The sequence below is a fragment of the Passer domesticus genome, chromosome 4, assembly GCF_036417665.1.
Source record: "Passer domesticus isolate bPasDom1 chromosome 4, bPasDom1.hap1, whole genome shotgun sequence".
Classification (NCBI taxonomy): domain Eukaryota; kingdom Metazoa; phylum Chordata; class Aves; order Passeriformes; family Passeridae; genus Passer; species Passer domesticus.
The window spans coordinates 77279432-77301939 of record NC_087477.1 but is presented as its reverse complement, the minus strand read 5'-3'; the positions used below and the strand labels follow the sequence as shown (position 1 = coordinate 77301939).

Genomic DNA, 22508 nt, shown 5'->3' with positions numbered 1-22508 from the left:
TACAGTAAAAAATATGAAAATTAGAACAAGAAGAAAATAAAGTAGCCAGAGAAAATGAGAGCTGAGGAGTTTCCTAATAACCTGATTCAGCTGATAGCTCACCATGCTTATGCTCAGTTGCCACACAAAGCTTTTATGGTATTTTGCAGTTTATTATCCAGCATAATAAAACTTCTGTAAATGCATTTTTTCCACATCACTTCTGAATCGACTAAAACCGAATTCAGTGAATGACATGCTGGTTTACCACGCAGTCTTTTCTCCCACTTTATTTTCAACCAGACAAATGTTTTTAGAGAAGACACTGTCATATTTGAAAAACATAAAATTGGGGAGGATTATAGCCAAGCTTCACAGAAACTGAGTTCTGAAAACATCCCATCCAGCATACTCTAAATGTTTCCATCAAATTTCCTGCCATTTAAAAAATATGCTAATCTCAAGCATTAATGGAACATCTTCAAATGGTGAGCGCATCTTAAAATAACCTTACCCACTGCTGAAACCTCAAGTCTAGATACATTTTTGTCTTAGCAGCAGCGATGCTGATTCTCTTCTTGCTGATAACATCACATGATCAATATTACTCTTAAATAAACCTAGAGAGAAAAAGCTTTAGTTCACCCTTACTTTCTGTAGAGGCCACACAAAAAACCTTTCAGCAAGTAAAACAGAACCAAATCAGTGTTGTTCAGTTGAGCTAAATATTAAAAGGCATTTCCTTGTACTTGACTAGGAACTTGATGGTTCTTGTGGACAACATCTTTCACAATAAAATTAGCACCACAGGTCACAACAGATGATGGAGCAGGTGCAGCTGAACACTCAACGAATGCTTGAAGGTAACTGGTTCAAGGGCCTGGTATTTCGGTGTCATAAAAGAGAAAATATTGGCAACACTGTCAGCATCTCTTCTTTCTCAAATGATCATCAGTAGATGAATATTGGGGTGGGTTTTTTTGAAGTCAACTCCTTTTTTTCAGCTTACACTTTCTTACCAAATTAGTTTTTATTTTCTCAACCTATAATGCTTTAATGCTACTGAAAAGACATAATGTAATTGAAATGTAATTGATTAAAAAGGAAATACGTCATTAATAGAAACCACAAAAAAGCATTATGCATATATCAGTGGGGAGAACAAGGTCATTTGGTTTTGGATGCAAAATCATGAGGCATTACTGCCAATCTGCAACTCAGATTATACTCCTAATGTCAAGGATATGATGATATCTTGAATGTGCTTCTATGTATAGTTTTAGCTTTACCTCCCTCCCCCTGCTCTGTCCTTCACAGCCAAGGAATGCTGCATAGAATCACTTCTCTAGGACTTGATAGTTTTCAGTACATTTACTTAAAATATGAGGTTCCAGCAGTTTTGCAAAAAAAAAAAAAAAAAACACAAAAAAAACTTCCTATCAATTTGTAAACTCCTTTACATCAATTCAAATTTGTAAACCCCTTTACATCAATAGCAAAATAGTCCAGGTACATTAAGTATAGATTTATGGACTTTGTACAAATCATGACAACTCTGCTTCTACTATTTTATGAAGTTTTATTTAAAAGATAATTTAAAGTTTATAAAAACACTGGCATCTGTAAACCTGGAAGCCTAAGTGAGGGTCTGTCCCATGCTTCAGCTACATTTGAAAACTTACCAAAAAAGCCCAAAAAAAAATACTGCAGAAGGAAGGGGGGAGTATTCAGCAGCCTTTTAAATTAACTGCAACTAATAAATCAACCTCCTTTTATGCTGTAATGTAGTTCAATTGTAACACCAAATTAAAGCAAGATTTTCAACAGAAAATGCACCTCTGTGTTCCTACGGAGAAATGCTGATAAGCCTTTAATTTCTGTACCTTGTGGCAGTTCTGGCCTATGGAATTGTTGCAAATAGGCAAAGAATTCCAGGAAGCAGAGTCCAGCTTTGATAACACAACAAGCTCTGCCACACTCAGACATCAAGAGGAAAAAAGGAGAGAACAGATACAAACTGCATCCAGAGCAAGGAACTGCACAAGGGACACAAAAGACAGAATGGACACAAGCATGAGGCAAATTAGGGGTCACAGCTACTCCAAGACTGAGGAGTCAGGGCAGGAATAACCTAACTACCTGTCTAAATGTGCTTTTTAAATTCAATATCTCATTTCTGGATACAAAATATTTGATTACATTTTCAAGTGATCTGTATTGTGTATGTGTACTCACGTATACTCAAAAGGAGTTTTAAGAGATGCATGGGGTTATTAAAAATAAGTACTCCAAAATGTAATAGTGGTCTCTTGTATGTCCAGCTGGGCTCAATTAGCACCATTATTAGTACAAAGCTTTCCTGTTAAATTAAACATTCATAATTGACTAGTATAGAGTGAAGCTAAGCTACCTTTTTAAACTTTGAACTCCATCTTCCTATCAGAAAGATCTGTCAAATATTATCAATGCAAAAGGATAAACTTGCCTGTAAGTTGAAGCAAGCTTAAGCTAAGTTACAAGTCTGCCTTGTAAATAATTTTAAAAGAAAGCTTTTAAAACTGCATAAAATGCAAGGTTTTTCATCTAGAACAATCCAACAAACTTTATTCAGCAGATATGTTTTCCAATTAGATGGAAATTTCCAGGAGGTACAAGTCAATCTTCCCTCTGGAGCACTTCATGGCTCAGGGAAGACCACAGCTTGTATCCAAGAAGCCTTTGGCACCACCAGTGGAGCTGACATGAAAACCCCACTGGTATTTCTTTTAAAAAGGAAGAATCCACAATTTCAAGGCTGGGCAGGAGCGTTTCCCATGAGTGATCCCTTAGTAAACTATTAAATAATTTTAAAGTATGTAGAAAGCTATGATTTTTAGGAACATATTTGCAGGTGCTTCCATTCATAAAAGACTAATGCAAATAAAAGAGTGAATGGAACGGAGTTGAACATTAAATTTTAAAATTACCATTTAATGCTAATGAATTTCAGTGGAAATCCACTTGTGTATGACCAACCAAAAAAACATATTATAAAGAATAATTTAAGAAACATCAGAAAACCAGGAATGGAACAAAAATTATTTTGTTCCCTCATTTAAAAAAAAGAGAAACAGAAAAACAAAGAAAATGAGACTCAGAACTGCAGGGGAAAAGGCAGCTAAAGGTCACATTTGACTGCAAGACCACACACCTCAGATGCACCAGTGCCATCACCTTGGTGCCTTTGAGGAGCTGCTGTGAAGTTTCCTTCACCATTTCAGGATACAGTCATGTTGTTGATTACTGTAATCACAAGGAACCTATAAAATAACCTCTGCTTTATGGTTAACACAGATAAAAGGAAGCACTAAAAAACTAAAACTAAAAACCCCTTCACTGGATGTTTGCAGCCCTGGAATGAACTTCCTTTCACTTCCCTCCATCAACATCTTGGATGGGGGCAAAACTCATCTGATCATCTGATATTTTGAGAAGTTTCAAAGACTGACACACAAAAATTAAACAGGAAAGGATTTTGTAAACTTTATGATTATATTAACAAACATTTCAGAATTCTAGTGAAGGATTAGGTACCAAGGAAAGTTCAAACCAACTTAGTGTCCCTTTCAAAACCATTCACAATTTAATTTAATTTAGATACAGCTAAGAGATAAGGGAAGAAGGAAGAAAACATGGTCTGGAGGTATGATACACTGCTTTTAGAAATATTTATTTTAGGGCAAGTTTCTTATGAGACCAGAGTGGGGGTGTCAAGCACATGAACAGCCCACGATGGGGGCACTCACCTCAAAGAGGAGAAAAAGTTTTAAATGTCCTTCCAAAACTTACACACACAGAAGCACTGGAAACAGTGAAGCTTGAATTTCCATTTCTGAGTCACTACTGAGCTTAGTTATCCCTTTTTTTCCCCCTGACACAATGAATTGAGCTTGCATTACATAGACAGCAGCAAACAACACAGAAAGGGTAACAAACCTCCCTCCAAAACCCTGCTCAGCTTTGGATTGATGATAACCTGGAACAGAAAGCTTCCCTGATCCTGGGGAGACACCTTCACCTATGGAGGAGCCACTGTTAGGAGCAGTGCTTGGAGAATCAACTTTAAGGCTCCCTGGTCCAGGGAGGGAACATGGTTTAGGTCTGGTGATGGACATCACTTCCTTGGCCAAGGACTAATGAGGTGGCATTTCTTATTTCTGTCTGCAATACCTAAGCTCCTTTCAGACAGATTTTCAAAGGAAGCCAGGCTCACCTAATTGTGTCTGTCCATCTACCCACTGGGCCCTCCATAATTAAATCTTTAAGTCAGCAGCAAATTTCAGCCAAAAGCTGCCAGTAGAATTACAAAAAGGGCACCAGATGAGAAGGCAGACACAAATTAGAGGCTGTGCCCTGTGGAAGGCTCTGGTAGGACATCCGCAGTAATCCCTTCTTCCATGACAGCTGCCAGTCTCCAGACACAGCTTTGTCAGCACACAGGCAGCTGTGGGAGGTGCTGGGACATGCTCTGCACACCAATTTCTGCAGCAAAGCACCTCTGTGCCTCCCTCTTTCTGCAGAACAGGCTCCAGCTGCCTGTGAGCACAGGAGGCTTCTGCTCGCTCCGCATCTGCCACAAAAGGGCTCGGTCACCTTGGGGATCCTGCCTTGTCTGTGTTTGAGGATCCTGCATTTGTCACAAAATGCACACAAAACTGCTCAAATCTGCCAGAGGAAAGAAAATTCAGAAGGTCAGGACTTGGAGCAACCTGGTCTAGCAGAAGGTGTCCCTGCCCATGGGGAATGATGGAATGAGATGATCATTAAGGTCCCTTCCAAGCCATTCTGGGATTCTGTGATCTTGAAAGTGTGCAGTGAACTTGAATTTCATCCATGAAGTACAAAGGGATTTCAAGGTGCTGATGGTTTTGGATGGGTTTTAAAGTACTGAGAAACCTGCCTTTCCTGTAACTCCTAACTTTGGGTGTCTACATCCTTCTGCAGATCTGGACTGAAGCATGTTGCTAGGCTGCCAACAACTGCCAGGCAACAAATCACAGCACACAGATTGAAGCCACGCTTACAATGCAATATATTGAGCATGTTTTATTGTTAGGAAATCAATAATCTGCATTGCCATAATAAAATGTAAAATGTGATTATGTTTTTCCCAGGGGGTAGAAAAAATAAGAATAAAAAAATCTGTAAATCATTTTTATTGCCTTTCCAAAGTAAAACTTATACATTCATTCTTCAATCTGTTATAAAATCAAATTAATTTCCACTATTAATGAACAAAACCTCTCTCGCTGCACATGTAATTAAGAGTGATACTACTTCTTTCTGAGCTCCTTTTATTCATTGCCCCACCAAATTATTAAAACAAAGCAGTTACTATGGTAACTAATTCATTCTCTGCATTATTATATTGTTTCTAAACATCAGTGTCGACTCATTCTGACTTACATGCCCTAAATTCCAGTTTGAAATTCTAAACTTCTGTCTTGTTTGTCAGAAAAGCCCTTTACAATCTATGCATTCATGCAGATACGGATAGCTGGAGCGCAGCTGCTTTTGTTTATTGCAAGAAGAAGGAACTGTTACTAAATTATTTGGGTTTGATAAATTGATGATGCCTGCGTGGAAGTGCAGGGCAGCACTCAGGGAACAAGCACAGGAGTCTGTGGAGCACTGCACAAACTGGCAAACATGACCATCTGCAGGTTAGCTAAACCAACAACAACAACCAAAAATGACTGGCAGATGTTGTGGAAATTAAGTAACACCTGCCTAAGTGGGATTTGATACCCAGGAAAAAACCACATGCGTGTGACTGATGCAATCTTCAAGACAGAAAGGAACAGCAGGGAACAAGAAATAGTGATAAAATTGCCTGGGAAAAAGTTTTCTTAGCTCTTAATAAAACTATTTCTTCAAATGTGCACTCCTTGACAAAAAGAGGCATTTATCGTGTATTTAATTAAAACTTATAATTATTCTTGATTACCTATTAGCAGGAGTCATAGTCTAATTGTATTTGAGTGTCATTATCTAGCACACAAGGAAACTTTCTGAAAAATACAGGTAGGATCAAAAGAATAAAGAGTCTTTACTCTTCATCTTTTGCTCTCCTACTGCCATTGCCTGTAATTTTTGGTGTGTTTTTTTGCTGTGTCTCCAGTTAATTGGCAGAATGAAAGGTTTGAAAATTCAGTGCATGGGAGGATACTTTGAAAAATAAGCATCAGGGGAAAGAGAAACATGAATAATTTTTAACAGCTAATTTCTGGCTTTAAAAAAATCCCAAACACATCTGCTCAAAGTCACAAGCAATTTAATTTAGTTCTCATAGGAAAGGGCAGAAGAAGGAACCTTTTAATTTAGGTATCTGAGCAGGGCCACAAACCACTGCAGAGTTCTGCACCTCCAGTGGTACCAAAGGGTGTGTACCTGCAAGTGCCAGGTTTTTTTACAAATAGCAAAGCCTTGTGTTTTAAAGGGATTCCAAGAGTATTCCAACACCTGCTGCTATTTATATCCCAGAACATCTCTGACTGTTTTCTGTCACAGAAAAAGAAGAGGCAGAGGCAGGTTTGGTTTTTTTTCTAACCTGGTACCTGTCTTCAGAAGAGCTACAAGATAAAACACAGTTTTCTTAACTCCAAATGACCTGTCCATCAGACCACAATGACTTCTCTAGTGAGGAGGGACATCTCTGCTGGGTTCTCCCTCCCTGGCAAAGCCTCCATGCAATTCCTCCTGGAATTGCAGGAGGAATTCCAGGAGAGGCACCCTTCAGAAATTCAGTACTGACCTCCTGGAACGAGGACACGAGGATGGAGCAGCAGAAGCCTCCAGCACTAAAAGAGATTCTCCACTTTTATTTTCTTGTTTCCACTTGCATAATCACACTCCCATCCTGACTGCACTAAAGGAGGAAACAAAATAAAATCCTTTTTTGCATCTCAGACTGCACTTCCCTGAGGATGGGAACTGCCTCTGTGAAAGCTGAACATGATTGCTTTAATTAGATTACTACGTAAATTTTTTCAGTGTGTTTACCTAGACATTTAATCTTTGTACAGTTCAGTTTTCCAGAGCACAGTGCAAAGCAGCATCAGAGCATCTTCCCTGACCCCAGGCAGAAATAATGCATATTACCATCAAGTACTTAAGACTTAAAGCTTCTAAAATTTTTACCACATATCTGCACTGTATAAAAGCTAAATACCTAGCCTGAAAATATATTTATTAATAGAAAAATAGGAGGAATAAATTCTCTGGAGATTATTCAGGAATTAGAGGATGAAGTGCGGTTATGTACTGGATTCTGATTCAAATATCTGATACTACAAATACAATTAATACAACCCTGTAAAACCAGTGTCATGTTATATTATTTTCTGTATTTAACACTGTCTTTGACGCTAACATTAAGGGAAATTATTTTGACTTTACTGCAGTGTCAAGATGCAACTTTCTAGATAGATCACAGCTGAACACAGCTGCTGTCATAACCAAGTGTATTTTATTTCAATACACCAATCAAAATCTGTGTGACAACACAGATAAAATGCATGATGCTGGACACCACAAAATTGCAGTTTTTCCTTACAACATTCATAACTTAAACCAGTGACATGAACATTTCAGCAAAACTTTAAAATCCCAGATTCTTTCCTCCATAGATTTTTCCCCCTCAAATTTTCTTACTGAAGCAATGATTTTCATTAGCAGCTACTATTCAGTGTCACTTAGGGCAAAAGAGGCTTCTAAGCCAATTCCCTTTTCATCCAACTTGCATTGTTACTGTGATACCTCTGCAATATTGCAGCACTTAAGTGGATGCAAATCCAAAGCCTGTCTAGGTGAAGCCTGAGATGCAGGTTACTGCAGGAAGCCAAAAGAAAGCTAAAAACCACTTTGCACTGCAAATACTGATATAAAGGACAAAGCCAAAAACCAAACACAAGCCTGTGCATAAGCATTTCAACTATAATTCTAATTAGATAAAGGATGGTTTTGCAGTAGGGTAAACATAACCCAAATATACAGATAATTTTCCTTTGGAAAGAGGCAAAAAATGTTGTTATGTTGAGATTCCTGGTAGCACCATTTGTTATTTTATCATTTTAAAGTCAGTTTATCTTAGTCCTTAGAATATGCTCCCTGTTCTTTGAAGGCAACTTTTACCTAATTCTCTGTATTACCACATGTTCAAAAATGCTTTCAATGTTTTTACAAGCAAAATGGAGAAAAAATAGTGTTGATTTGTTACAACATACTTGTTTGCAATGTACCAAAGTATGCATTTTTATGTTAAAACACTTGTAGCTGAATATAAATTGGTTTACTTATAGAATATTCCTCTATAGATAATTCATAGAAAACTCTGCTTGCTTAAATGCTTTCATTTGCTACACTTGAAAGGTTTGATAGCTGTTCCTGCAGAAAGATTTTGGTACCTTTAACTATCTAATTCCTAATTTAATTTATACTGGATTGCTGCAGAGAAAAGGAATTTACTCCAGTTCAAATCCTTATGTATTTGCTGAAGGCACTTAAGGTTAGAAAATCACATTTTTGCAAAGGTTAATTGGTACTTTATAAAGGAGCTACTTTGACTTAGGAAACAAATGATAAAATATTAGGAATCTTTTAGCTCCCTCTGCTGCCCTAATCCTTCACTAAGCCACCTTCTGTCTGTCAAAGACACCAAGAAATGAGGCAGCTCATTAATCCCTTTCTAAGAAACATTTGGCACATTAAGTATGCCCAGTACTAAGATCAGTACACAGGAAGAAAACTCTATAAAGTACTGTTTGATTTACCTTTGCCTGTGCATTCCATTATTCCCTTTCTTTCTCCAGTATCTGCAGCAATGAAACAATGAAGAACATGTTCAAATTTGGATGTTAACAAAACTGTAGCTCTTGTTTTCCAAAGAACTTGACATCTGCAATTCCCACTTACATAAGAAAGAGCTAAGGGCACTCACTGCCTGGAAACATTTATTTACAGATACTCTTATTTACAGATCAACTTATATGGTGCAGACCAGCTTTAGTAAAAAATCCTTTTTGAAATTCAGGGAAAGCCCAGACCTTGCTAAAGTAGGCCATCTTCTTATCAATAGGCAGAAAACTCAACTGCCCCTGCAAGGGGTCAAACCCAGTTTACACAAACTGGATGGGATCAATCAATGGTCATGAAGAAACACTTGGTATTTGTCAACCTGGTACTTCCCACTAGTTAAAAAGCCAAGCTATTACACACACAAGCAAAAGAAATCAGGAAAGTGAATATATTTTTCTTTTAATTAAGCCACTCTTTATTACAAGATTTCTCTATCAATTTGGGAGGTCAACCAAATTCAATTAATATCTGTTTTTTTTTCCCTGAGCATTCCTCCTGGAACCAGCAACATATTCCACATCAACTACAAACTGAAGATTCATCTTATTAAATCTCAAGCAGCAAAAAGAAGCTCTCAAAACACAGATGTTTCCTTATAAAGAAAGAAAGCCCAGGCCATATCCTTGAAAAGAAACTATTCATTTATCATGCACTTTTACTGTCCTTCAAAGTGCATCACACTTGGGTATTTGCCAGTAATCAAACCCTTCCCAAAGAAAGGCTGCCCTTCATAAAAGCAAAGATGAGAGATTATATCTGAAATTTCAGAAATTCATCCCATTAATATGCACTTTCTTTTCCAATTTATGATCCTGGCCAACCCTTCATTTCTTAGGTAATAAAGCATCACAGTTAAAATAGCTAAAATACATTCCAACTTTTCTTCTGGGCACTTTTTAAAAAGATGAAGCAACATGCATATAAAGAATAACATTAACACTAGCGCTGCACAAAAAGGGGAAAAAAATAGAAAATGATTGAGCATTCTGAGTGCTAAGATGCTTTTTGCTTCATCAAGACCAGAAGAAAAAAAAAAAAACCAACAAAACAAAAACCAACAAAAAATCCACGCCTGTCTGGGGACAGACAGGGTCTTCACAGACTTGCACTTGGCACATTTTGCATTCTTTACTGTATAAATATCACATGAGGTGTTCTGGGAAGAAATTCCTGGTTTCAAGCAATTACCTAATTAGAGAAGTCCTCTCAACTTTCCAGTTACATTTCCAGCATTGTGCTGTACTTTAATCTCTAATACCTATGCAAACAAGCAGGAAGAAATGAGAGAAGCCCCTTTCCTCCTCCACCAGTGTTCCCTAAAGCTTGGAAACCCACCAAAAGCAGTTTATAATAAATATATACTGCTCAGGCAGCCAAAATAATGTACTTAAAAATAATTCACGGTGTTCACCAAGCCCCTTCACAGACAATTCAGAGATTCCCCCTGCCTGCAGCCACCTTCTGTTCCTTCCTGCTTCATCTATTAGCACCCAGCAAATGCAAGAGGGGTCAGACAGCCCAAGGTAACTGCCAAGCAATGGTCAGTAAAACATACATGCATTTAATTAAGGATTTCTGGAATATAAGCAAATAAACAGCATTGTTTACAGTTTGTTACAATATAAAGCACAATAATACCTTAATTAGAGATAACAACTTTTCAAAGTGCCAAAAACATTTTGAATTTTTCAAATTACCCACAAAATGAACACATTTTATTTTTGCACTGTGACACTTCCAACTGTTCTGCCAAATGTATACTACTATAATTATGCTTTGCAATCACCAGCAGCACCGGAGAGGGGGACAAAGAACAATATAATCAGTAACTAATTAATCTTTCACATGTCTTGATACCATTTATCTCCAAGGGAAGAATCCTAAATGTTATTTTACAAATTGTGAAGTGAGTTTAATATTAGCATCTCAGAGTGCCTCGAATCATGTCCTTATGCCTGAGCATAATTCACAGTTAGTGGTGGAAGTTAGAAACCAGAATTTAATACCTGGCTTTTTAAGGGACAGCCTTCAATGGTAGAACACTGAAGTGTGCACAAAAAAAAATTCTAAATAGCTTTGGGATTAAAAGCAAATATTCAATTTTATATTTAGGAAATCATCAAAGGGAATCATCGGTACCTCAGAGACAAAATCATTTACTCAGCAACATTAAGCTTCGTTATGTTCAAGAATTCTTGAAAAAATACATAGTTAGTAGTAGTTAGCAAGTTATTGCAGCCTACTTTTAAGTGAACTTGCAATAGAAATAAAGTGCATCTTTAAAATCTTCTCTTCTAAGGGAAAGTTCAAGAGAAGAAAGCAATGCACAAACTCATGAACAGAAAAGCTGACCAAGAAGATAAACCACCTCAGCTCATTGCATTCCCTGAGCTGTGTAAAACATCACACATATTTCTAAAACATAAAATATTCAGGTTGTATTATGAAAGGCACATATATCAGAGAACAATTCTGTATAATTAATTTTCAAACCTGAACAGGACCATACGTAGAAAAAAAGCCATTATAAAAAACCAACCCCCCTAGTTTTTATCCCTTCTTACACTCTTTGAAATCATCATCAGGGAGATGTGTTTACAAGCCTCAAAGAACATTTGGACATACAGACACACAAGAGCAGAACACTGCTCCAACACTTGGGAGCCAAACTGGGTTCCCACAGCTGTAAAATGTCAAGCATGTTTCCATACCTGTTGTTTTACCCCCTCTCCTCCTGATCATTTTCTGCCTGGCCTTCCCACTCCATTTTCCCAACCTGGCTATTTGGGAAATGGGATTAAGGAAGCAGAGAGGTGGCTAAAAAAAACCCTTTCTTTTTTTTCCTACATCACTTTTCAAGTGGATCAATTCCCTCCACTGCATGACCAAGCAGATTTTACCATAGGGTGGATGCAGTGAATTGTGCAGGGCAGGGAAAAACAAGCCAGACAAAACAGCATCACTGGATGTGAGCACAAAGCCTGGGGGAAGGCACTGCTATTTCAGTCCCAGTGGCTGCTGGTCTGTCACCTCTGTCCCTACCGATATTCCTTCCTAAGTCATCACAGATTTCTTGCCTCTTAGGGTGTTCTGTTGCTCAACATAATAAGCCCATAAGGAGGCTGAGATTGCATGGAGTGGGCTGAGCTGCTCTAACTGCTGGCTGTCATCAAAAGGGACAGGTTTGTCATTCTTCTTCACACCTTGCTGATTCAGCTAACACAGGCAAAAAAAAAGTTAATATTCTCCATTTTTTACTGAAGAATTTGATACAGAAACTCTAGGATGGGGAACTGAGACTGGGAGCAGAGAAGAGGAGCTTGCACACTCCTAGGTCAGTACTAGCTGATCCAACAGCACAGAAAGTGGTGCAGCCTTCCCAATTTCACCATCCTCTGCAGTCAGCTCCCCATTTCTCTGAGCAGGGACAGTCTCCAGTGAGCAGGCTCTGGCCACTTGGCCAAGCAGTCTAGGTGGGACACAGTAACAGCCTGGACCTGGCAACCATGGGTGGGCTTGGCCAGTTTTGGAAGACTGACAAGGAGATTAAATACCCAAACCAAATGTAGAACTGCACCCTTTGACATTTGGATGAAATGTCCCTTTCTCTGGCTATGTCAGGCTAAACAGTCCCAGCAACCCCACTGAGCTTTTCCAACTGCCCCTTCCATGCAACTGCTCTGTCAGCTGAACCTGGACTGAGGAATTTACCCAAATGGAAAATATGCCAAGAGAAGGTTTCAGTACAAGTCAGCTTCTCAATGTAGATCATGGTAAAGTCACACTCACATTGGCACAAAGAAAGGGATAAAAATCCACTGCCAGGGACTCCTCACACAGCACAGCTGCTGGGAAAGGGTCCCAAGACCAACATGTGGAGGAGACAAAGGTTTCACCCCCAGTTCACATCATCAGACGATGCAGAGACCATGTGCCCACCAGTCTGTACACTGTCTCCCACTGTGTCAAAAAGAAATTAACTTTTCCCTTGCCTTTTAGTGAGAAGCTAACATTTTAATATCACAATTCATTTAGTTCCGACCATTCATGTATACTCTTAAAAACAGTACAACTTATCCCTCAACCTGCTTTCATACCAGCTCTAAAAGTCCTTTTGGAGAGAATAACAAGAATATGCAATTTGTCATTTGTGACCTGGGGTAAAATGACAGACTCAAATGATTACAAGTCCTTTACTAGAATTCACACTATTTTTATTAATACTAATTTAATGTCTGGGGGTGTCCTGCAATTTTTGTTTTGTTTTCATCTGACTTTTTACTTCTTTTCAAGGATCAGATACAAGCTGTTAAATCAATCTACATGAAGCAAGCCTGTAGAGAAAGACTCCTGAGAGCACTACGTGGTTATCTTGCCCTTTTGCAATTGTTGTTTTATATAAGCCCACAATTTTTTTACAGTGTTTGAGTAGAATGTTGTAAAAGGCTAAGATGAAAGCCAACTCAACTGTAGAACAGGTCACAGACTAGTTTCTTTTATTTGTCTAGATCCGTTTCCACCCAAAAAACAGCATTTGTGCACATTCAATATTACCTCAACAGGAAACACAACTCAAATTAAAAATACACAGAATGACCAAGAGAAAATATCAGTATCCCACAAAATTAACACAGTTAACATTAGAAATTGAAATGTCCAACCTTCAAATATGCGATCCAAACGTTGTCGCTTCACTTTGTGTTTGTCCATTAGAGACAGAAAAGTGGAAGTTCAAAGAACGTCCCCACACAGCTTGGTGATGCTTTTCTCACACCAGCCAGAAATGCTCAGTCTTTTATAAGCTTATTTCCACCTGTGAACAGAAAGATAAACTTTAAAATACATCATTTCAGGCACCTCTGTCCAGATGATCTGGAGATGGTCTGTATGTAATCTAAAGAATTAAAAAACCCACAAAGTTCTTAAATCATATTAGGTAAATTTTTATTTATTTCACAGCAAAATGTCTTCTAAGCACAGAGATACAAAACACAGGGCACAACTCGGACCAAGCAGTGTGGAAATGTTCCAGGACAGCTGCTCTTCTCTGCCTTTTCACTGTCAGAAAATACTTTTCTGCCCTTCCACTGACCAAACCACCAAAAAATGCAGGCACCTTGGGCAGGCACAGGTCCATAAACTGACAGAAGCATGTTCACCTGAGACGAAACTGGAAAGCCACAACTTTGCACCACAAAGCTCACAGCGAGAGAAAATACTTCTTTCACTCTGAACTTTCAGGCTCTTGATGATAATGTAATCCAGAGCTTGGAAGTTGAAGGAAACCAAGTCAAGGGGCAGAGACACTGGGAAACACATCGTGGTGACAAGAGGGAATGCCAACATCTCTATCAACCAAATGGCATTTGGAGCAGGTTCATGCATGACTAGGCAAAGCTCTTTGGCAGCAGACACGGGCAGGCACTTTTCAGATTCTGTGGAGCTGGGCAAGGCAGCACATGGGCATTGCAACAAGCAGGCTGCATTTTAAGCCAAACCACTGAGAAGTGGGAAGGGGGGATGGGAAGAGAGGAGGAAAAATCCCTCAATGAGAACCTAATCATAGCAGTAGAATATAAAATGCACGTGAGCAAGTGGATGTGGTCAAACTATGGGTACAGATGCTCTAAAAAGCATAATCAGAGCAGCACTTTTATTCACCTTTCAGTGTGTGAGTAAACTTTGAGAAACAAACACAGAGCACACTGTAGTGCAAGCACTGTGCACACTAAAATGAGCCAAACACCCCACCTCCCTGTTTCTTTTTATTCCTGCCCAGCAGCTTTCAACATCAGTGGACAGGATTAAATGGCCTTACAAGTGACTGAGCCTAGAAATCTGCTTGTTTCTTTCTAGATGCTGAACTGCACTAAAACCAGACATAGGCACATTTCATTGAAATTATAAAGAAAAATATTTTTTAGTATCAAGAACTGCACGTTTGCATTTAAAACTAAGTATCTTTACCAGTACTGCCCTTCTCGGTGCATTTGGACTTTCAATGAAGTTTCTTCTTTGTGTTTGATTTTTTATAATTTAAGTAGGAGTTAATATGCAACATTCATCGTACTTTTAACTTGTCATTTGTCTCACTGTCCTCTTCACTTCCCCTTCCATATCTCTTTATCCCCAAATTCAAGATTCTTCTGCTGTTTTGTATAGATTCCAGTTGAATATAACATCCCATCATGAAAGGGAGAAGAAAAATTGATGAGGAATTCAGAACACAATTTTTTTTACTTTTAAAAAAACAAAGACTGTTGCCATTTTAGAAATTCACTTTTGCATTTCTCAGCATTGGCATTGTTCCAAAATACAATGTTCTTTAATATTGAACGTGGCTGTGTTATGAGACTGCACAAGCATTACATTGAATCTAACACACATTTTAAAATCTTAAATCTATGTAAGTATAGAACTATATAACCACCAGCCTTGGCTTAAGCCAACACCCCAAACCTGTGCACAGGATCAGCCTTAAACTAGTCTTTCATTTATTTGCTTATCATTTCTATTTTATAATCTACTTCCTTCAATTATCACATAGAAAGATCTAAAGCATAAAAACCAAACCAGAATATAATGCACATTTTAAACACTAATCTTAGTTTAAATTTGTATAGCTTATTTAATTTCCCATCTTGTAGAAACATACAGGCCTGCTGGCCTCCTTGTGATGTGTTGTTTATTCATTCAGTAAAAGATTTTTCCACTGTAGTCACTCTGCATACAAAGCTGGATGACAGCTGTGAAGAACAGACCATCTGTAACTATTGACCTACCACTGAAAGTGCCACCAGATGTTTTCTATCTGTCTGCAGTAGCTTCAAAGTGTGCCATATAAATCAAGTATTTTTTTTGCTTTCAAGCATTGTTTTAACATTATTTCATTGATAGTAAGTTGTCATAAGTTTAAAAAATATTTGGGCAAAAAATAAATTCACATGTTAACACCATTCTAAGTTGAACCCTCACACAGTTTTATTACACATCATGTTCCAACAGAAAGAGCAGATGATGATAAGGGAAGCACTTCCCAGCAAAACAAAAGCCTTGTAATTGTGGAAGTGTTAGTTATGCAATTGCTAAACCACAACATGAATAGTTGTATTTGAGAAACTCACTAAAAATACACAGTGCCAGATGATCTAAAAACCTGAACACCAAATACCAAATAGTATTTAAAACCAGACTTCTGTAGTTCAATATTTTAAGATTAAGTGAAAATCCAAACAAGTGTGATTTAAGAATATATAGTGCTTATCATATATGTCACGTAGTATCTACAGCAGAACCCTTTTGAGCAGGACACATTTTAGATCAAAATACACACTGTTGCAAACAGTATTAGAGTTTTTCCTTCAGTTAATCAGATTATTTCAGTGTACTTTAGAGAGAATAACTCTTGGGGTATTGCTGGAGCATTTAGCTCTCTCTTAAGAAAGGGAGATATTTACTCTGAGACTTCAAGATAAAAGGAAAAGTGATTCTCCAACATATTTCCAGCAGAGAGGGCAAATCCTACAGGCTAAAACAGAAATGGTAAACAAGTCAACTTTGAATTCACTTTTCAAAACAGATAATACTGGTAATGAATGAGGGATAAACACTAACTGTGAGTGAGAAGATTTGAAGGAAGGCCCATTCAAACATCATTATTTCTCCAGAGAAAAAGGATAAAAAGGAAGCAAACTAAGAGATTAATTTTTATAAGAGAGAAAACAGTAAGCTAATTACATACACCCTGTGTATGTGTGGGTTGTGACAAATTCCACGAGAAGGACTCCTCCCAAACCCCAAATGTTGTAGCTTGCAGTGTTGGACCATTTCCTTTACATCAGTCTGAGGGGGGAGGTTGGCATGGACCAGTTTCAAGTAGGTCTGAACAGAAAAAATGCATCACCTCTGCTGAGTTACCTCGCTCTGAAAGGACCCAGAGTACAAACCCTCCTGAGCACAGACTTCCACCCACAGCATACCAACTGCAGAAGGCTGATTTCCACCTCTGCCCCACTGTCAGCTGCAGGCACAGATTTGTAGGCCACCCCAAATCACAAGATGAAGCATGAGAAATCCAGAACAGAAATTAAATTCACAGAAGAGAGTGACAGGTCATTAGAGGATAAGGCCATGAAGATCTGTGCTACCCTTGGGAATCTCAGCCTTCACTTAACTCAGCCATTCTAGCTTACACTCCTTTGTCTGAACCCATAGTGAATTATTCCAATATTTTTTATTCCTACTAACAACTATGAATAAGTATAATGTAAGACTATCAAAAGAAACACTGTAAGTTTACTTTCCAAATTCCAGTGCCATCAGTTTGGATGATCAAAAATTAGATAAATTTCCAAGGCAAACCAGACTAATGTTTTACTTCTCCTTTCTTCCCACCCAAACTGACAACATCTCTATTCCATCACACCTCACAAGCCTTGAAGTGGCCATTCTGGACAGCCCAGGAAGCAATATATAAATATAATCACAGTGGTTTTCCTCATGCTAGAAATACTTTAATTTTCCTAAATAACTATACATTTTGTTTTGCAGTAATTGTTTGTTTCAATTAGTAAACAGATCATTTAGTCCAACCCTCCTGCCATGGGCAAGGACAACTTCCACTAGAGCAGGTTGCTCAAACCCCATCCAAACTGGCCTTGAACACTTCCAAGAAGTCCCCACACTTCTCCAGCAACTGTTCCAGTGTCTCATCACCCTCGCTATAAAAAAATCCTTATATTCAAGTCAACCATACCTCAACATTATTACTAAGAAATGGATATGTATCTAAATTTCAAAATATTTCTGTAGTACAAAACAAAGTATTTTGTGTTTGGCAAAAAAAAGAAGAGGATCTAATAGTGTTGATCAAGAGATGAAAGTAAAAAGACAAAAATGCTAAGAGACTTCTCTTTTATTTAAACATTAACTTAAACATGTATTTACTCAGTAAAGCCAAATTTCTGAGGCTATGGTAAGAAAGGGGCTCTAATTCTGTGAAAAGGAAAAATAAAGATTATTATGCAAGAAAGAAACTTTAAAAAGCTCTATAATTTGTAGCTGAACCCTTCTAATGTCAGTAGCAGCAGTATCAGTGCTGTATAAAACAGAAATTTTGGATCAGAGGACTGGTGTTTCATAATGAAAGCAAGGTAATGCTTTCATCTCAAAATTATACAGTGTACTACACATAAACATGGAATATAACAGAGAAATATCTGAACTTTTTTTCTTTCTGTATTCCATTTATAAAAGTATTATTTAGCAGTACTTATCTAATGGTTTTGGAAAATTTCCAATTAAAAATATGGAGGAACCTCAAATAGGGGGATGAGTAAAAGAGAAAAAAGACTTGTTTTGGTGTTTGTTTAAAACGCAGCAGGGACTGCTACAACAACACTGGAACATCCTCTTTGGAAGTTCTGCAGGACAGCTTTTGTTCTTACATCCTTCCCTGAAGATCCTGTGACTTACACTGAAAACTTCTGCAGTATGAAACCATCACTATACTATCACTGTGCTCAAAATATTCCTGTAAAATTTAGGTTACACTTAAAAATAAGTATAGCACATGGAGCAGAACAAAAAGAGATTAATTGCCAGAGAAAAAGTATATGTCAGCCTTTTTGTGCAAAAATTGAAGTTATTCCATCTTGTCTTATGAAACCTAAAACTGAATTAGGAAGCAAATATATAATTATATTTGCCTGTCAGACAATTTATCTTGCCATTAAGTATGGCTAAGCCACTTTGCCTTACCATTAGATGTCAGTACAGTCTAAGAGAAACTGTACAGGGAGCTTCAAGATCAATAAATTAATCACAAAAATGAATCAATTACTGAATTAGACACCAAAACACATATTAGCTACTCAGAAAAGGACTAAAACCCTAAAAATTCTAATGACATTACCTAAATCTAAGGTGAATCTGTCTCAAAAAGATGGAGGACCAGAAAAAGTGCCTGAAGAGGCAGTAAGCATGGTCCAAAGAATGAAATAGCTTGCTGAAAAACTCCCCAGCCTGAAGACAGTATGACTGAGTAGAATACAACAAAGGCACATAAAACACACTCCATGTCTCAACTCAGTGTCTGGGGAGCACACAGTGGAATAGCAAGCCAGAATATTAAAAACAACAGGAAGCTTTGTCATGGAGTATGTAATTAAATTGTAACATCTGGTGTCACAGGTATTGTGGATGCCAAAACCTTAAGTGGTAACTAAAAGACATCAGTTTATGGAAAACACATCAGTGGCCACTGATAATAACAGGCACACCACCAGCCCAGGTCAGAAATCCATAAGCTGGTAAATGCCAAAGGCAGGGAAAATGTCAGCACAAGCTTTGTTCTCACAGTCAGCAACGACTGCACTGTGTTCCACTGACCAAATGTCTGTTTAGCTCAGCATCCAGCATTTGCCAAGAAATGAGGTGCTGAATTAAAGGAGCAAGAGCAGAACAAACAGCATCCCTCCTTCAAGCACAAACCAGTGGCCACTTCTGGAGCCAGAACATGGGGAGATGGGGCTGCAGCCCCTTCCAACACATGGGCACCCCTTGGATCCTTAGGAAATGCTGAGATAAACGACAAAATGCAGAAGAGTGAGGCTCACAGGGATGCACAAAAAACATCCTAAGTGCAAAATAAAATTAAAGTAAGTTATTACTTATGGGTACTACTAACACAGACTCAGAATGTACTGCTGGAATCATCAAACTGACCATATCTCCAATGTAAAGCCAAAGAGACATCTGAAAATCATCATAATTTAAAAACTGCCAGTGCCATAGACTCCACCCTAGCACACAGTAAGCTCTTCCAGCAATAGGTATCCTTTATTACTGGTTTTACTTGTCAGTTTGGCTTCAACTTCCAGGGATTAGATCTTTCTTGCAGCTGGAAGAACTCCCTCATGTTCTTTCCATGGGCACCTCTTAGGTATCACCAAGCCATCCCTTGGTCTACTTGCAGAAGAGACCAAGCTCCCTGATACCCTCCTAGGAGGGCACATTTCTGATCCTAAGTTGTGTCAAGCCTGTGCATCCTTAAATTCAAGAGCGAGTCACTAAAATGCTGGTTAGTGAGTGCTAGAACAAGACAAAGCCTTGTAACTGCAGGAGCATTTACATCCATATCCAAAGCAGAAGAACTTTTTACCACCCTCTTTCACAGTCCTTGAATGCATTCAGGGACCACATCTGAGATTAAAAGACTTTGCACTTGCTCCAGCAGTTTTTTCATCACTGGTGCAAAGCCAGTTCTTTTTAGGATGAGGTTCTCTGCTCCAGGTACACAGCCAACAGTCTCCCCTTCTGTATTTATCACCCAAAATTTGAACACAACTTCACAGAATCATCTAGGCTGGAAGAGAACTCAGTATCATCAGCATTTTTTTCACTATGAATAAAGCTGTTTTTTCCTTTTGATAACAATATTCAAAATAAGGCCAAGAAGTCTCTCTGTCAACACACAACTAAAACCAAGGCTTATGGGCTTCTGACATATTGTCCACTATTTTTTAATACTGTTTAATTCCCTTTTGAACTATTCTTTCTTTTTGATTACTTTAGCACCAAATAAAATGCCGTCCAAATTTTACTGTAATAATTTGATAATCATAAACCCTTATTTTTATGGCACGGGACTGTAAAATGGCCTTTTTGACAGGGAATATGGTGAAAACAGTAGAAGAGGTTGTGGTAGTAATTCTGTCATTACAAGCTTTTTATGAGGTATTTGTCTTCACCATAAGGGTTTTTCCCAGAGCTTATTTTTTTTCCCCCCTTAGCAGCATTCTCTCACAATTATACATCTGTCCACAAGCCAAAAATTACTCACTGCTGAAAATTAATTTCTGCAGATGTGTATGACTACAGACAGATGGGAAGCATCTCTGCTATCTCAGATTTCTAGGTCATGAATAAAACTTCATTGAAGAACTCAAGGTATTAGAAAATTATTAAAGGCTAGTGACCTAAGACATGTACATTTCTAAGTAAAATTGAACTGATTTCTTTAGTGTCAGAAAACAATCACTGGGCAATATTGCAGCTATGATTCTCATCAAACAATATCTCTAAAAACTTCCATTTCAGGTATTCAGCACAAGCTTCTTCGGGGAGACCAGCATTGTAACAATCCTCGGTCTTAGTCATAAACAGATGTAAAAGAAGGAAAATGAAGAAATTGATGTGGTGTAACATCATGAACTGATTCAGTCACATGCTGAATTCCTGGCTTTGCCTCTTACTCTCCTGACCTGAGGAACTGAACCTGATGGGTGCATCCTTCACTTCACCCACAGCTGCTTTGGTTTGTAAAGCAGCACAGACCCACAGCCCTGTGCCCTGTCACAACTACTGCTTTACAAAGTGCTTGGAACATCCAAATAAAAACCATCCAGAAATGTCAAATAAGTCAGTTGTTAGATCAGTGTTAATCACTTCTGTATTTTTCAAAGTCTGAAAAGAAAGAAAATTATACTGAAAGAAGATCAATCTCCATTCAGGTTTCTCTTTTCTCAACAGGCAGAAGAGCTGGAAGCCCTTCTGCCCGTTGAGAAAAGAGAAACCTCTCCTCCTTTTTGGAGATTTGGATAGAAGAGACAGCAAGTGTGTAAATGAATGAAACAATCTCAGGGACTTTGAGAGACAATAGCAGTGAAACTGAACTGCCTTTAATTCAAAAATTATCATTATTTGAATCAGAAACTCAAATGAATAATATGTATTTAATATTTTAATGCACCTGAGAAAGCAAAACAGGATGCAAAGTATTAGTCAGCACTCATGACAATAAAAGGGCTAATGCCTTGGTTTATGAATTCTCTAAGAAAGGAAACAATTACTGGTGAACTTCATGAATCTCTGTTGCTAGAAAGGATTCAAACCACCAAGGAGAAAAAATTACTTTTAACCTTTTATTGATTTATTGACCTTTTTTTTTTGTCTCTAAGAAAGAGAAACTCACATCAAAATGCCAGGCACATGGACTGTGTGCCTACTCCACATGTGAAACTGGTTCATCTCAGATGAACAGTCCGAGTCACGGATCTACTATTAAAAGTGGCCCATGGATGTCCAGAAACCTGTGCTTCACAGTTTAAAACTCCTGCTTAAAAAAAGATATGCTTGTGCAGTGAAAAAGAAAGACTGGGGGAAAAAAGAAAGCTCTATTCTGAAAGTAAATAAGAAATCACATCTAAAGACATTTAGGTTAGAAATTTACTTACGGTTAATTAAATTTAGACAAAGACCTGCAGGCCTGGTGTTTTTTTCTCTACACCAAAAGCCTCATGTTGGATACCACGAGTCCAAAGGAAGCCTCTCAGCTCTTGGGAGGCTTGGAGCTCCTCTGCTGTGGGTTCAGGCTGAGAGAGCTGGGGATGTCCTGCCTGCAGAAGAGAAGGCTCCAGGGAGACCTTGGAGCACCATGCAGTACCTAAAGGAGCTGCAAGAGAGCTGGAGAGGGGCTTTTGACAAGGGCATGGAGTGACAGGACATGGGGGAATGGCTTCAAACTGGCAGAGGCAGGGTTAGATTGGATATAGGGAAGAAATTCTTGACTGTGAGGGTGGTGAGACTTTGGAGTAAGTTGGCTGGAGGAAAGGAGGCTCAGGGGTGACCTTATT

General features: G+C 38.3%; 1 protein-coding gene across 3 annotated transcripts in view; it reads right to left on the bottom strand.

Moving 5' to 3' along the window:
• Positions 1-22508, bottom strand: part of CTBP1 (C-terminal binding protein 1) — a 235412-nt gene that overhangs the window by 168228 nt on the left and 44676 nt on the right. For 2 of the 3 annotated variants that reach the window (XM_064418942.1, XM_064418943.1), the window contains exon 2: positions 13536-13687. In XM_064418942.1, coding sequence (XP_064275012.1) covers positions 13536-13584 — 49 coding nt within the window. In that variant the 5' untranslated portion in view covers positions 13585-13687. Of the gene's footprint in view, positions 1-13535; positions 13688-22508 lie in introns of those variants that run through there. The other variant, XM_064418950.1, reaches the window with a different exon arrangement.